The 16,416-nt window shown below is 41.2% G+C and overlaps 1 protein-coding gene across 3 annotated transcripts in view; it reads right to left on the minus strand.

The window, feature by feature from the left end:
- Positions 1–15,830, minus strand: part of Fzd3 (frizzled class receptor 3) — a 70,421-nt gene extending 54,591 nt beyond the window's left edge. For 2 of the 3 annotated variants that reach the window (XM_075950247.1, XM_075950249.1), the window contains exons 1-2: positions 15,676–15,830; positions 7,024–7,549 (exon numbers count right to left, since the gene is read on the minus strand). In XM_075950247.1, coding sequence (XP_075806362.1) covers positions 7,024–7,212 — 189 coding nt within the window. In that variant the 5' untranslated portion in view covers positions 7,213–7,549; positions 15,676–15,830. Of the gene's footprint in view, positions 1–7,023; positions 7,550–14,966; positions 15,016–15,675 lie in introns of those variants that run through there. The other variant, XM_075950248.1, reaches the window with a different exon arrangement.
- Between the last annotated feature and the right edge of the window lie 586 nt (positions 15,831–16,416).

The following is a 16,416-nucleotide window of genomic DNA, read 5'->3' on the forward strand; positions in this document are numbered from 1 at the left end:
GGCTGACTGAATTCTAAATGACTCTTCCTGAGTGTTTCTCTAAGCAGTGATGTTTTTATTCCCTAAATCAAGGCTGGAGTAAGGAAGTTTACAAACTGGAAAGTACTTTCTAAAACTAGATCTCTAATTTCTACAACAAAGGTGCACTGCATGGACCCTTACATTCTTTGTTTAAATTCAAATCAACCAAGTCTTTGTGCTCCCATTCTTTCTTCTCTCAAATTTCTATTCGTTCCCATAGCAACCTGCTAACTGACAAGCCTTCAGGCATAACAACAGTTCAAGCTTAGGAAGGGTGTGAAAAGGGGACAGTGTCAAAGGCCAAAATCTGACTCAGGAGAATCAGAATTCCAATCTTTGTCACTGTACAAAGGGCCTGGTAACCATAGAAACTGTGCCATACTGGGTTTGGGAATAGCATGATTAAATTCGCAAAATGTGAACCAATGTGGAACAGCCTTGAAAATTCAAAACTGCTATTCATAGCTACTTTAGATCCAACTGGAATAAGTTATTCCAAACAATTTATAAAAATAATTTTATGTAAGTAGAACTATAGAAGACTATAAAAAACAAAACAAAGCAAGGCAAAACAAAACCAAAAACCTAATCTCCCTGTCTGGACAACAGTTTCTGATGCTACAAGGTCCAAAACTTTTAATAATTATTTTTTGTCTCAAAAACAAAAAAACTCCAGATTTCTAAAATGTACCATGGTAGTCTACACATTGCTAATGGCTCGGGAAGTTAAATAATCTGTTCCAAAATTTGCCATTATTACAGGAACCTATTCACTTTTGTAAGTCAAAGTGGCGTCCCTAAAACAGTACACAGGGCTAACTTATCTTTAGTGAGTAAACTTTTAATACCTCCATTATTGTGGAGAATTCTGAATTATGACATACTTAAAGTATAATACAAGTCAAATTCTATTCTATTTAATAATCTGATTTAAAGCAAGAATTTTTAGGAATTTCTTTAATGCAATTTATCACAAGAAAACCAATTCAAAATAACTAAAACATAGTATTTTTGTTCTTAAAATCAGAAATAACTGCAGATAATTCTCTACTACCTGCATATATAGTTGTATTAATTTAGAAGCTTTTTAATTGTTTTGGTTTACCCTAGTCACAGAACTGGTTTATAAAGCCACACCTATCAGGGCTGGGGATATAGGTCGATGTAATAATAAAATAGGTTTTTTCACTACATTGTTGTTTAGAGAATAAAAACCTCCTTATAAGCATGAACCTAAATAGAAGATAATAAGGAAAGTAAATAGGATGGACAATGAATGTATTTTAGAGATTAAAACCATGAACTCAGCCAGGCGGTGGTGGTACACATCTTTAATCCTAGCAGGCAGGAGGATCTCTATGAGTTGGAGGCCAGCCTGATCTACAGAGTTCCAGAACAGTCAAGGCTACACAGAGAAACCCAACCAACCAACCAAACAAACAAAAACATGAACTCAAAAGAAATTTTATTTTGTAAAAGGCCTATCCATAAATGTCAATCAGTGTTGTTACACTGGAGTACATTCAAAATTCCAAAAGCCGTTATTTTTGTTCCTAAAATCAGAAATAAGTCTCCCATTATCTGTATGTAGACTGTGTGTGTGTGTGTGTGTGTGTTTAAAACCAGTTTGAAACTGACTGAAATCTTCAAGAAGACTACTGGATGGTTCCCTCACAGAATCCAAGTCTGAATCGGCAACAGACAATTTTGGTGCCGTACCACCCAGGCCCAGTACTGTTTTGTAGCGTGGCTTTGGCACTCTAGTCATACTTTCTCTGTCGCCTGGCAGGGTAGCCCCATTTGCCACAGGACGACTTGTGAAGGTGGTAGGGGCTTGGAGCCTTGAACAACACGTGCATCTTACTAAACGCTTTCCAGAGGATGATGCTCCTTTTTTCTGCCAAGGCCAAAGAGGCCAGAAGAGAAATCACTTCTGTTTTTTTTATTTTAAATTTAGAAGGTTCTTATATTAGTCTCTGTCCTAGTTAGGGTTACTATTGCTGTGGTGAAACAGCATGACCAAAGCAAGTTGGAAAGGGTTTATCTGGCTTACATTGTATATATCATTGTTCATCACTGGAGGAAGTCGGGACAGGACCCCAAACAGGGCAGGATCCTGAGGGCAGGAGCAGATGCAGAGGCCATAAAGAGGTGCTGCTTACTGGTTTGTTCCTTAAGGCCTGCTCAACCTGCTTTCTTATAGAAGCCAGGATCACAGTCCAGGGGTGGCCCCACCCACAAAGGGCTGGGCTCACTCATCAATCACTAATTAAGAAAATGCTCTATAGGTTTGCCTACAGTCTGACTCATGGAAGCATTTTCTCAATCAAGGATCTCTCCTCTTTGATGACTATATAGCTTGTATCAGCTGACAGAAAACTAGCCTGCACAGCATCACATATGTTTTGATGAAGCCACATACCCTCCTGTACATTTTTAAAAACTTAAAAATAAATCAAGAACAACAGAATTTGGACAAGCAAAATTAAGCAGAAACAACAAAAGATCCTAGAGAAAGAAAAGCTACATTGCATCATATTTTTGCTAATTACATTGTTTATAAAATATAAACACATAATGTTGAAAGCTTCAAATCACTTTGAACAACAACCCAAAAGAAAGAGAAAAAGAATATCACACTAGTGTTCACAGGCAGGTGGTAGCTTTGGAACTGTGATCAGCATCACTATCCCACCAAACTATTTTCAACCCCAGGAGACTAAGAGTTTAGGTATAGCAGTGAAACATAATTATGATCACTGCCATTACTCAAGAATTTACAGCTTAATTCAAACATTTATTAATTACTGTATATGAGGCAGTATGTTAAGTACTAGGCATACAAGGGTGGCCTTTGATAAGGACAAGCTTCTAAATGAAAGGAGTAAGGGGGACAAAAAGCAAACATTGTAACAAAATACCATACACACTGAACAAAGGTAAACAAAGCATATTGCTAAGTATGGAGGAAAGAGGCCCTAACTTTAGTCATCCTAGATCCCATAAGGAAATCAGACCCAAACCAGGTCTTGAGAATAAAGCAAGATATCACCCAGATATTGGCAGAGCCTTTCAGGCAAATGTGGCATTTGCAATGACTCGATAATGACACTAGAAAGTTCTGTGCAACTGTGATGAAAAGCGTCTGCAGACCACTGAAACTAGTCGTTAAAGTAGACGCCATTTACTAATGTCTCTTATGCTTCAAACTGGATCCTCTGGGCAAGGACTGACACTGCTATTTCAGAAAAGTAGTTTTCATATTTTGTTTGATCTTTATAACCGATTCCATTCTAATGATGATACAGTAAGATATTCTGTCCCAATGACACTGTTTTATAAGTAGCAAAACTTGAGCTTGAATTACTGTACCTCCAAATTTCTTACTCTAACCTCTTCACTACAAACTCTTCATTATAGTGAAACTAATCTTCATTTTACTGCCTTCACATACGATGCAATTTCTGTCTCTGCAAAGTAGGTGCTAAAGATATATGAGATGCTATTTTGCAGCTACCATATTGGTTTTAATACAACTGTGGATTCAATCTGAATGTCCCCAGAGGCTCCTGCTTCGATCACTTGGTCCCAGCAGTAGTGGGTTTTTTTTTGAAGGCTGTAGAACCTGTAGGAGATGAGGCCTACCTGATGGAAGTAGGTCCACTGGGAAGTGCATTTCAGGGTTAAACTCAGCTACTGCCTCCAGCACGCGCTCTGCTTTTGGGTCCACTACAGTATGTGCAGCAGGGCCACAAACATCTGCTATGAACTGAGCCTCTCTGCTACGCCTTCCCCCATGGTGAAGTCAAAGTCCATGAGCTATGAGCCAAGTAAGTCTTTTCACCCTTATGTTATTTCTGTGGGTATTCTGTCAGGGACAGTCTAATACAGAGACAACGAGTAGGTTCTACTGCTAATGCTGAGAAACAGTTCCTCTCACGCATTTCTGGGGTGACAAAAAGTATAGTACAATTTCTACGTAAGAGTTTAAAAGTATCAATGAAAGCATTTTCCTTATTTGAACATTTGAATTTCATTTCAAAAATGCATTAGTAGAAGTATGAAAATACATGTGTGGCACTTTTTATAAGCAAATGTTCATCAGTAAGTACTGAGTGAAGAAATGCTAACTACCTAATCCAATGTAGCTCTAAAAACCAAAGACATCATACCCATTAGAGTAGAATAACTATTATAAAATTTTTTAAAGAGGAAGAAGATGATGGTAGGCAAGGAGATATTTAGGAATCCTTGTGTATTACTTTGAGTCTGAAACAGCACAGCCACTGCAGAAGACAGTACCGCAGTTCCTTAAAACATTAAATGGTTTGATACATTTTTCTGATCTCCAGCACTAGAAAAAAAATTATTTTTTAAACACAGAATTACTGAGTTGAGAGATGGCTATGAGCATGATGTAGTTTCTGCTACGTTTCCAAGTCTTTTGCTATTACATGAAATTCACGCTCTCCAACTGTGTCTGATGACTCTGTCAGTGGCATCTCTGTCCTGCCATGACGACTGTGCAGTAAGCAGCTTTCTCAGGGTTCCGTCAAATCTCTGAAGCCTTTTCTTAGAAACTACTTCCCACGTATGGACCCTTCCTAGGCTGTCAGATATTGGAAGAGGCAAACCTACTGACCATAAACTGTATGGATTATGTGGGCACATCTGAGCAGAGGCAGAGAAAACCTGCCGTGCCATCATTCTGAATGTCCCGCGAACATGCAAAGAATGATACAAGTTCATCTGGCCATCTGCACTTTCCTAGTGACTCTAGACAATTTAGAAACAGAATCTGGAATAGAATTAAAATCTGTACACCGTGCATTGTGCAACAACTTACAAATCTCTCATTTAATCCTAACAAGCCCGTCTAGGTTTTTCATTATTGTTACTTTGAATAAGAAAACAAGATGTAGGAATGTTAGGTGATCTGTCCAAAGTCTTACACATACTGCATGACAGAGTCAAAAGCTGAACCTTAGTATGAGCATCTTTATGACTTGCTTCTTGCTTCCAAAGAAGTGATGACTTTACAGTGATATAGGACACTTCTAGTTGAGTCTTCAGCACACAGCAAAGACTACTACAACTGTCATGCCAGCAGACAATATCCCCTTTCATATATCCTAGTCTCATGGTCTAAGACAAATCTTTCTCTTTATTAGAAAGACCATGAAAGGAAGAGCAGAAAATATTTTGTTCAATCTCTATAGCATCACCAAATATTCGGAAAATACAACATGCTGATATACTTTGAAATCTATGAATAATGATCTTTCTAGAAATTTACCAGATTGAAACAATGAATGTGTTTTGCTATAAAATGCAGAACTCCAAATGCAGATTCTGAAAGCACTGTCAAACTGATTAAAATACAAGTTGTCCAAATTATATTACATGACCATGTTAATATAAGAATATGGATAACCAGGATGTGGGGTGCATAATTTTAACCCTAGAACTCAGGAGGCAGATGGAGCTCTACTGAGCTTCAGGCCAGCCTCATCTAGATAGCAAATTCCAGGCCAGCCAGGGCTACATAGTGAGACACTGTCTCAAATAAATGAGTAGGAAAAACCATCACTTGTAGAGTGTTTGCTATGTACTAAGCACTCTATAGGTATATTTTAATTTTGTACTATGAAAGATTAGCCTTCTTTTATTGTGTGTGTGTGTGTGTGTGTGTGGTTTTTTTTTTGAAGCAGGGTTATACACAGCCCAGGCTGGGTGCTACCTCATCCTTTAAAGGAGAACTGTTATGAATACCTGATCCTCCCTCCTCTATCTTCCAAGTGCTGGGAGGATAGGCTTGTACCACCACCATACCTGCTGGTGGTGTTACGAGAATCAAAAGAACTAGGGTGGCAAAGTTCACACCAGTTGCCACAGTGACACTGCTAGAGTTCCAATGCTGGGTCCAGCTCCAAAGCCCATACTCCTAATCAGACTGTTTGTTGTCTCTCCATTTCTATCTAGTAAATATATATTTGTTCTCAAATCTAAGACCATCACAGACAGACACATTTAAACCTAGGAACAACATAGTTTCTGAGGCAAATATATTAAGAAGTACCTGAAGAATTATCATAAGAAAAATTCAAGTAAGGCAACACACGTTCAAAAAATTCTGAACCATCAAGAACAGAATTCACATAACAAAACCTTTCTCATTGCCTGAAAGGTATTCTTAAATTGATGTGTACCCGACATTACCAGGAAATCATCTCGATATTAAACAAAACACTGTGAACCTAAGAATAATTCAGTCTTAAAAAAAATACATTATATTCCATACTCAGCTAATGTGGTGTTTTGAATAGGTACGGCCCCCATAGACTCATTTGTTTGAATGCATGACCTAGAGAGAGTGACACCATTAGGAGTTGTAGCCTTGTTGGAGGTGTGTCACTGTGAGGGCAGGCTTTAAGGTCTCATATGCTCAAGGCATAGCCAGAGTGGGACATAGTCCACTTCCTGTTGCCAGCTGATCAAGATGTAGAATTCCCAGCTCCTTCTCCAGTGCCATGTCTGCCTGCATGCTACCATGCTTCTCACCATGATGATGATGGACTAAACCTCTGAACTATGAGCCAGTCACAATTAAATGTTTTCCTGTGGTCATGGTGTTTCTTCACAGCAATACAAACCCTAAGACAGCTACTGAAATATATGTAATATTTTTCACACTCTATTTATATAGTTATTTATTATTTAAAAAAAGAAATATAATCTTTGAAGAGGTATCATCGCATGTTTCAGTGTTTCAAATTCCTTTGTAAAAACATATCTAAAAAGAAACTCAAGAATAGAATTTCTCCAAACACAAATTATTCAATCTATTATAGTATGAGCCAATCCATATAAAATTTCAAACATATAAGATATAATTAAAAAGAGCAATCTTTTCCTATTGTTTATATCAAACAGATTAGGTGGGTCATCAGGGCACTGTAGATTATTTTCTGGAATGTCACACAGTAGTAGCTCAAGTCTTACCTCCATTGCTAAAGCTGCTGTCTGTTGGTCATAATGGTTCAGAAGATTAGGCATGAAGGTAGTATTATAAGGCAAATCTTGGCACATCCTCAAGGTAATAGGTTCACAAGAAAATAAACTGTGCCCACCTATATGTCCCACAAACACAGTCAAGAGCCAAAGATAAAAGACAACCCAACTCATAGCCATTCTTCCTGGATCTGAATGAGACTTGGATGATCAGATCCACTCAAGATGTGTTTTTGACCAGTGTATGCTTGCAGGTCTCAGCTTGAAAGCACCCCTCTGTATCTGTTAGGTTCTTCAAACAGTTAAAAACTCCTTGTACTGTCAGAGGTTTGTTAACCTGGTCTCACAAAAGGCATTTGTTTTTGGTTTCACAATATTGGAAAATGACATCATCTTGTATCTTCTTTTCATTTTATTACATAGGGCACATCTGGCCAGCATATCAAGTTGATCAACCACATTCCCAAATCACAGATTCCATCTTAGGAGGAGAGTGATTTCTTCCTTGTTAAAATATCTGAAAAGTATTGAAAATGGGAAAGTTAATCACTTTTCAAAATACTACAGACTTGACATTAAAATATTTGATAAGACATCAAACTGATCTAATAAAGAAAATACAGGTGTATTCACAAAGTAACAGTTTTTCTATCATATGATATATTCACTAAAAATATTTTCAAGTAACACTTAAAAGCTAATTTTATAACCTAAGTTGTATATTTAACACATTGATGGAGGAAGGTCATTGGCTAATAAAGAAACTGCCTTGGCCCATTTTATTGGTTAGAACATAGGTGGGTAGAGTAAACAGAACAGAATGCTGGGAGGAAGAGGAAGTGAGCTCAGACTTGATAGCTCTGCTCTCTGAGGCACACGCGATGAAGCTCTGACCCAGGATGGATGTAGGCTAGAATTTTCCTGGTAAGACTGACGCTACACAGATTATTAGAGATGGGTTGATCGGGATATGATAATTAGCCTGTAAGGGCTAGAGTTAATGGGCCAAGCAGTGTTTAAAAGAATACAGTGTCCGTGTAATTATTTCGGGGCATAAGCTAGCAGGCAGCCAGGGTGCTGGGGACGAAGCCCCGCCACTCCTATCACAACAATACATGTTGGAGAATTCTGTCACAAGATATAATTGCTCTATTTTGAATATTTTTTTCCTTTGCTCCAAACTGTGTTTAAATGATATTTGTTGTAAACTAGATTGTAGAATTTCAAAGTTATTATATGTGTTTTAGTTGCTAGCAGTACATTTCTATATTAACTGACTTGGTAGAAAGTAGCTGTGAAACGTCTGGGAAGAGATTAAACCTCTTATTAATTCAACATTGTAAACACTGTCAATTAACCCATACTTTTTTCTGAAGATGATTTGAACATCACTTCTCAAACACAGGAATCTCTGGGTAAATTATGAGATAATGTATGTCAAAGAGTAGCATCAAGCATTAAGAGTTTGGGGTACTGAATTGCAGTTGACAAGGCTACTCTATCAACCAATACTGAACTAAAAATAGATGGTTCTAAAAGTATCATCAGCCAGTTTTGCCAATGCTACATTATTTTAGATAGCAAAAAAAAAATTTAAGACCATATATATTGCCCTAGAATCTTAAATACATGACCAACAAATGGTCACCACAGAGCCTAACTGTGTAGACAAGCCAGAGTAGAGTAAGCAATGATTCCAAATTACCACTTCCACTGAGCTACCTAACTCCCCTGAAGAGAGACACATTGCCTAAGGACTACCTCCTAAGGACTACTCATAGTTACAGTGTCCTATACATCAGGTCTTGAGAAATGCTATGATAAAAAAGAACAATTAAAAGAAAAGGCATGGGGGGCTGGAGAGATGGCTCAGGTTAAGAGCACTGGCTGCTCTTCCAGAGGTCCTGAGTTCAATTCCCAGCAACCACATGGTGGCTCACAACCATCTGTAATGAGGTGTGGTGCCCTCTTCTCGCATGCAGGCACACATGCAGGCTGAATATTTTTTTTAAAAAAGCATGTTTATATATAATAATCTACTTAAAACTAATTTAATAAGTGGATATAAAGAATAACAAATAGGGTTAAAGAGATGGCTCAGGGCTTAAGAGCACTTGTTGCTCTTGCAGAAGACTCGTTTGGGTCCCAGCACCCACATGGTAGTTCACAACTATCCATAACCCCAGTTCCTTGGGATCCAATGCCCTCTTCTGAAGGCACCAGGCATGCACACGGCACACAGACATACATGCAGGCAATCACTCACACACATAAACTAAAAAGCATTTTTAAAAAGAGTAACAGAAAACATTCCAAAGAACAAAAGAAGTACAAAAGGCCAACAAACACAAGATGTGATATTTAGCTTCACTTAAAAACTGCAAATAAAAAAGACAAACATAATACTTTTGCCAATCAAATGTTCAAAAAATAACAATGATGCCAGGCGGTAGTGGCGCAGGCCTTTAATTCCAGCACTTGAGAGGCAGAGGCATGTGGATCTCTGTGAATTTGAGGCCAAACTACAGAGTTAGCTCCATGGCAGCTAGGGATGTTATACAGAGAAACCGTGTCTTGAAAAAAAACAACAAACAAACAAAATACAATAACAGAACAAAGTGTGACATGTATTACAGGGAAAGGTTATTTTCAACATTTTGAAATACTTTTTTACATTAGAATGTGAACTAATTGATACTTTTTAAAAAAATGGCTACTTATGAGGCTAGAGAGATGGCTCAGTGGTTAAAAGTACATGCTGTGGGGACCATAGAAGAGGGTAGAAGGGAAGGGGAGAGGGAGGAAAAGGAGCAGAAAAAAAGTATCAATAATATCAATAAAAAAATAAAAAAAGAAGTTTAAAAAAAGTACATGCTGTTCTTCCAAAGGATCTCAGTTCAATTTCCAGCACCTGTAAGTGGCTCACAACCACTTGTAACTCCAGTTCCAGGGGATTCAACACTCTCTTCTATATTCTGCAGGACTGCAGGCACATGGTACACATATGTACATACAGGCAAAACACCCACATACATAAAATAAAGGTCATTTTTAATGGCTATTTATACCAAAATCCCTTAAATGCACATATAATTTGATCCACCAAACCTATTCTTAATTTGTTTCAGAAGCATACAAGTGCATATGGCATATAACTGAAACATTAGCATAGGTAATTTATAACAATTTTAAAAAAACTAAAAATAACCTTAAAAAAATATCAATAGGGATTTTGCTAAATAATGTATAAATACATGATGGAATATTATATAGACACTGAAAATGATGACCATGACTTAAAGCATACCACAGTGGTTATGTATACTTAGCATACACAATGCCTTGTATTCAATCCCCAGCACTGGCCCTTCCTCCCAAAAGATGAACATGAATTATATTTACTGACATAATAACATAACATAACAATGATAAGCAAAACAATTATGACTGGCAAAATGGCTCAGTAGTTTAAGTGCCTGTTTTTCATGAAGATCTGAGCTTAAATTTCCAGAACCCACATAAAGCACATACAATATACAATAGCACATATCTGTAATCCCAGCATGCCTACAGTGAGATGGGAGGCATATAGGAGGAGAAAGGAGACTCCTTGGAAGTCTGAGAGCCAGCTGGCCTGGCATATACAACAGTAAGCAGAAGACTGCCTTAAACAATAGAGGGCAAAAACTGACATCCAAAGTTGTCCTGACGGCCACACATGTACCACTACATGAATACTCTTATACTCACACATGTAAACACACATACACACAAAATCTTTTTTTTTTTGAGGTAGGGTCTCACTATGTAACCCTAGCAAGCTTTGAATTCACAGAAATCCACCTGCCTGTGCTTCCCATGGACTGGAATTAAAGGCCTCTGGCACCACATACAACATAACACAAACATGTTTTTTATATCAGTAAAGAAAACACTATGCATATATAACTCACTTCTGTCAGAAAAGCATATATTCAAAAAACAAAAAACCCACAGATATTTCAATTAGATGTGGTGGTTCACACCTATAATCCCAGAACTCAGTAAAAGGGTTTTAAATGGAGAACACTCTGGGCTACATGGTTAAGTTCATCTTAAAGGGGAGGGGCATATTTAAAAATAATAAGTGCTCTATGGAATTTTATGAAAGACCTGATTTTACATTTTGTATATAAGGCAAGTAATTCCTCAAATCTACCAATGTGTACTGACTGGCAGACAAGAACAAATGCTACTTGAACAGTTTATTGGCTGGTAATTAAAGCACCAAGTCAAGAGATACACCACTTGTATTACTGCACATAGTAGGAAAAGCAAAGTGATAATTTAGTATGATTTAAATGGATTTTTCAGGTCAGGCAGACAGCTCAGCTCATCAGGTAAAAGCACTTACCACTGGGCCTGGTAGACAGGAGTTAAATCCCCAGAACCCATATGACAGGGTGAACTAATTCTTAAAATTATCCTCTGATCTCCACATGCATGTTGTAGTACACATATGCACACACACACACACACACACATACACACACGCATACATACAACACACATCACCAAACAAAACAAAACTTGTTTTTTAACACGAATAATTCAGGTTCCCTGTTACCACAATCAAATGTTGTGTGCACTTTAAAGTACATTGTATACATGCCACATCACCCTCCAACAGTGGATTACCTATACATGTGGGCATGCACAGGAACATGCACATGGGGACTAGAGGTCAATCTCTGGTGTCTTTCTCAGCACCGCCCACATTGTTTTGCTGAGATAACCAGGTCTCTCACCAAGGGCTCTCTGATTCAGCCCGGCTGTCTGGAGAGTCAGTCTCAAGAATCCACCTGTCTTTGGAGCTGGGATTACATGCATGCACCCTACAGAGGGAATCTCTTTTATGTATGTTCCAGGGATCAGGCCTCATATATACATGGCAAGTACTTTACTGATTGAGCCATTTCCATAACCTCTGAAATACCTGTTTCTAATCAGAATCATGAGAATGTGCCATTATTCTCAAGGTAGGCTCATCCATGGAAAAGCTCGAAGCTGAAGTTTCAGACCTGCAGCAAACAGGTGATCATGAACTCAAAAAGAGCTTGACAAAATACAAAAACCCATTAAATAAAGGTTAACAGTTGTTTGAAGCATATTTTTGGAGTGGGCAGGAATCTATAGCCCAGCAACAGAATAAAGGAGCCTAGTGAGCTAACAGAAGGAGTAAGCAGTTTTGGGCTCCATGGTCCAAGCAAAAATGAATGCCATGACAGTTCATGCACTTCTGTAAGGCAAGAGATGCACTATGCTCTCCACAGAGCAACAGAAAATAGTTGGAAAATTGACTGTAAATGCTTGGTAACATTCTAGACTAGGGCTAGTCAAGGTTATCATCCAACTTCTGACCCTACTGCCCCTCTCTCTCAAGTGCTGGGATTGCAGGTGTGCGTCATAGTGCCCACCACCTACCTCTCTAACTTTTAAATTTCTTTCTGCCATTTACTAATTACAACAAGTATTCTAATCTATTGATGTGCTGAATGGTATTGCTTAAAGAAATAAACCAAAAAGTACTTCTCGATGCAGAATCAAAAGGAATGGTAGGCATCAAATTTCAGTCAGATTTACAAATTACTAAATTCTGAAACTAAGAGAAGCAAAGAATCTTTCAAAAATAACCTGTAAAACTGAAAGTTCAAAGACAGATCTGCTTGCTTGCTTCCCAGGCCCCCATCCCAGTAGAGACTGGGCCGAGAGTCCTGCAGCTGCCAGTCAAGCACTACCAGCCGAGCTGTATTCCCAGTCCTGAAGATGGACAGATTCTGGCAAAAGGTAAGTAAAATAAGTAAAGGTGAAATTCCAACCAGCTTCCCTTTCCAATTAAAGTCTGTTCATCAAAACAACAACAACAAAAACAAAACGCTGAACTTCTGTGAGGAAACAGCAAGTCCCCGTGTTTTCCCTCTTAACAAGATGGTATGCTTCATAAGCTTTGACTAAAGTATTATTCTGAGACGTAATTAGGGGGAGACTGGAATGTGTTAAGCTCATTCCCTGAGTTACAGTCTTCACAAGCTTCATTTACTGTGCATTACCTCGGTTCACCAAAGCCAGTGGTTCCCAGGATGATAAACCGGAAAGGAAAGAAAGTCAATTTCGGACACAAGCTAAGTCTTTAGGAGCCAATGAAGAGGTGCTGCACCTAGCCTTAAGAAAATACCATCACTGAAAACTCATTTTCCTTCATCAGAATCTTACTGTATCTGCCCAACCTCTACTGAGTGAAAAAGAAGGTAACAATGTCCTGAGAACTGTTGCCTACCACCTGACTCCTCAGAAAAATAGCATCCACAGAAGCATCAATATACTAATATACTCAGGTTTTTGTTTGTTTGTTGGAAACAAGGTCTCTTTATGTAGTCCTGGATGTCCTGGAACTTGCTATGGAAACCAGGCTAGCCTCGAACTCACAGAGATGCTCCTGCCTCTGCCTTCCAAGCACTTGGGATGAAGGTGTGCGCCACCACACCTGATCTCACACTCGGAAGTTTAATGTACAAAATCATCGCAGAGTTTTAGTAGCAAACTAATATAAAACATATGTTGGGTGGATTCCCAAACCCCAGAGGTAAACCTGGGAAGCAGACAATCTTTTGTAAGCCAAAAACAAAACAAACAAAACACACACGCACACACACACACAAACCTCCACTCATCTTAGATGATAAAGGTTTCATGCTGTACTATACAAAGAATGTGCACATCACTATTAAGTTTCTCTCAGCCTTTCTACTTCAAATATCTCAAGCATGAAACTCCCAAGAAAAATTAACCTGAATACCCAAAACAGAAAATAAAGTTCAAAGAAATATGGAGAAAGAATAAAAGGGACAAGGACGCCAGAGTCCCTTTTCTTCTTATTATTTTTAATGGAAACTGGTTAGCTTCCTAGGAGATGAGGCATACACTACCACCAGATTTGGGGGGGGGGGCAGGTAAGATGAAATAGAATAATAGACTTTATTTTAAAAAAAAATACCTATTTTCCTAAGAGTTTCAAAGCACTTGGGAGCAGAGTGCAACACTACACATTGTTTCACTAAGTCCAGCGAAGCATGGAATTTGCTGCAACTGGGTTACAGTGTATCTTCCTTTTTATCCTTCCAAATATTTACACTTCTTTCATTGGCTCCTTAACTCTGAATCTTTTTACCTTATGTTGTCTGTGGTTTGATACAGTTCAAGTCAATGCGTTGTTTCCCAGGGGGGCAGAGGATATTGATTTGCTTCAAAGTTGGCTTGGGAAGCATTGTCTAGAGATCTCCCCACCTTTCTTTCTAAGAAAAGGGGTTCACTATGTAGCTAGGCTATTCTGTCCTAGAGCTTGCTGCGGTGACCCTCCTGCTTCAGTTCCCGATTGCTGGAATTACCGGCATGAGCCATCATGCATGACTTCTTAATACAGAGCTCAGGGTGTATCCAGTCCTCTCCTAGCCCACTATGCCACCAACATACCACCGAGGACCAAAGAAGGCTGAGGAGGGAGGTCACATCCTGAAGCCCAGCTGGGTCTTTGTTTCCTTGCTCTCATGGACTGGCTTTACAAAGTAACCCAATTCCCATCAACAAACATTCCAGATGTACTAAAAGGACTTTTCTACGGGGAGATTTTGAGCTGGTGCGTCTGTTCGGCAGCCTGAGAAATTCAGAAGGATGCTAAAAATTCCCATGTTTCCTTTACACCGGGCGAAAACCGGAGACCTCTCGGGTCCTGGCATTTTTCAACTTTAAGTCTCTTCTGTCTAATTAACGGCATGCGCTTTTGTTCTTTTTCTACCCACAAAAGGGAAGGGAAAGGATAAGAAAAGGGGAGGAGAAAAGATAAACGGGGGGGTGGGGTGGGGGGGAAAGCCCTCTTCTCTTCCCTTGGGGAAGCCTACCTCCAAGAGTCCCAAGATAGAAGACGCCTATGGGATGTTTACAGTCTTAACGTCACCCTCATCTCAGCGCCTTTATTCCAGAGGCCACCAACTGCTCATCATCCAGCCGTGGCATCCCCGGGCAAATCCGGCGACCCCGAGTCACCACCACCGGGGCAGCCGGGGAGTGCGCGGAGAAGGGAGCCGCCGACTTTGCAAAGTGATGGGGGCAGCACGGGGACAACTTTTGGGCGTTGGGTGGCAGGGGTCGGCCGGGGGCTGCTGGAAAGCAAGCGAGCAGCGGCGCCAGAGCCTGGCGCATCGTCCTCCCGCCCACGCCCCCGCGTCGCCGAGCACAGAAACCGGCTCGGGCCGGCCTCGTTCCCTGCAGGCGGCCGGCGCGGGGGACCCTCCGCGTCCACACTCGCACAGGTTGCCCGGCGCGGGCGGGACATACCGGCCCCGCCACCTTCCCGGGGCATCCCCACCCGGCACGGCTGCGGCCCCGAACTCCGCGCCGCCCACTTCGACCCCGCTCGGGCCCGGCACCTCGCCAGCCGCCGCTCCGCGCCCGCCTCAGCAGCGCCAGCCACGGGCTTTTGTTCGGCCGCGACGCGAGCGGCGAGCGCCGCCTGACGAGGGGCGGCAGGGCTAGGGCGGGCGCCTCAACGCTCTCCGCACGCTCCGCTGTCCTCCAGGCTGCGGAGGAAGCGTCGGCCGCGGGACTCACCTCCCCGGCGGCCTCCGGCTTCTCCCCGGCTGCACCGCTGGCCTCGCAGGCGGCCGCGCGTCCCTCAGGTCCCCCGAGCGGCTGAGGACCGCCGGCGCGCCGAGCCTTGGCGAGCGTCGGGGCGCGCGGCCCGGGGAGGGAGGTGCGCGCGCACGTGCCGCGCATGCGCGCTGCACCAAGTCTCCCAGCCGGAGCCTGGCTGTGCGGGGTTGACCCGCGCTTCGTTGTTCTCTGCTTGGCGTCCTAGGTGATGGTGACGCCTTGAGCTGCCGCGCGTCGGCTTAGTGGTTCCCAGCGCTGGAGGCGTTCATCTGAAATGTGCCGGCTCCTCCTTGCAAGGCCCTCCCTAGCCAAGCTCTCGGTGCGGGTCCTCCAACACCTGCTCTGAGAACCAGTGTGTCAATTTCGGGATCTCGGGGATCCGTCTGGGAGCGATCACCCGTGGCAGAGGGTTGGACCGGCCTGTTGCAACGCTGCACAATGACCCGCGAAGCAGGTGCACGTTGTGCGTCCTCTCCAACAAGACCTTATAAACAGATGGAGCTTATGCTTACTGGCGGCAAGCCTCATCTTCCCTTTAGAAAAGGCTTCCCTCTTCGTTTGCTACATGCACGACTTGAGAGCGGAAAGATTCTTTAAAGGTCATCTAAATACATTTTTCCCCCCACAGGGGAGAAGAACGCTCAGAGGGGTTGGATGTCTTATTTTAAAGCCACACAGCGTTTTAATGAAAGTGTCTGG

Source organism: Microtus pennsylvanicus, chromosome 15, assembly GCF_037038515.1.
Source record: "Microtus pennsylvanicus isolate mMicPen1 chromosome 15, mMicPen1.hap1, whole genome shotgun sequence".
NCBI lineage: Eukaryota > Metazoa > Chordata > Mammalia > Rodentia > Cricetidae > Microtus > Microtus pennsylvanicus.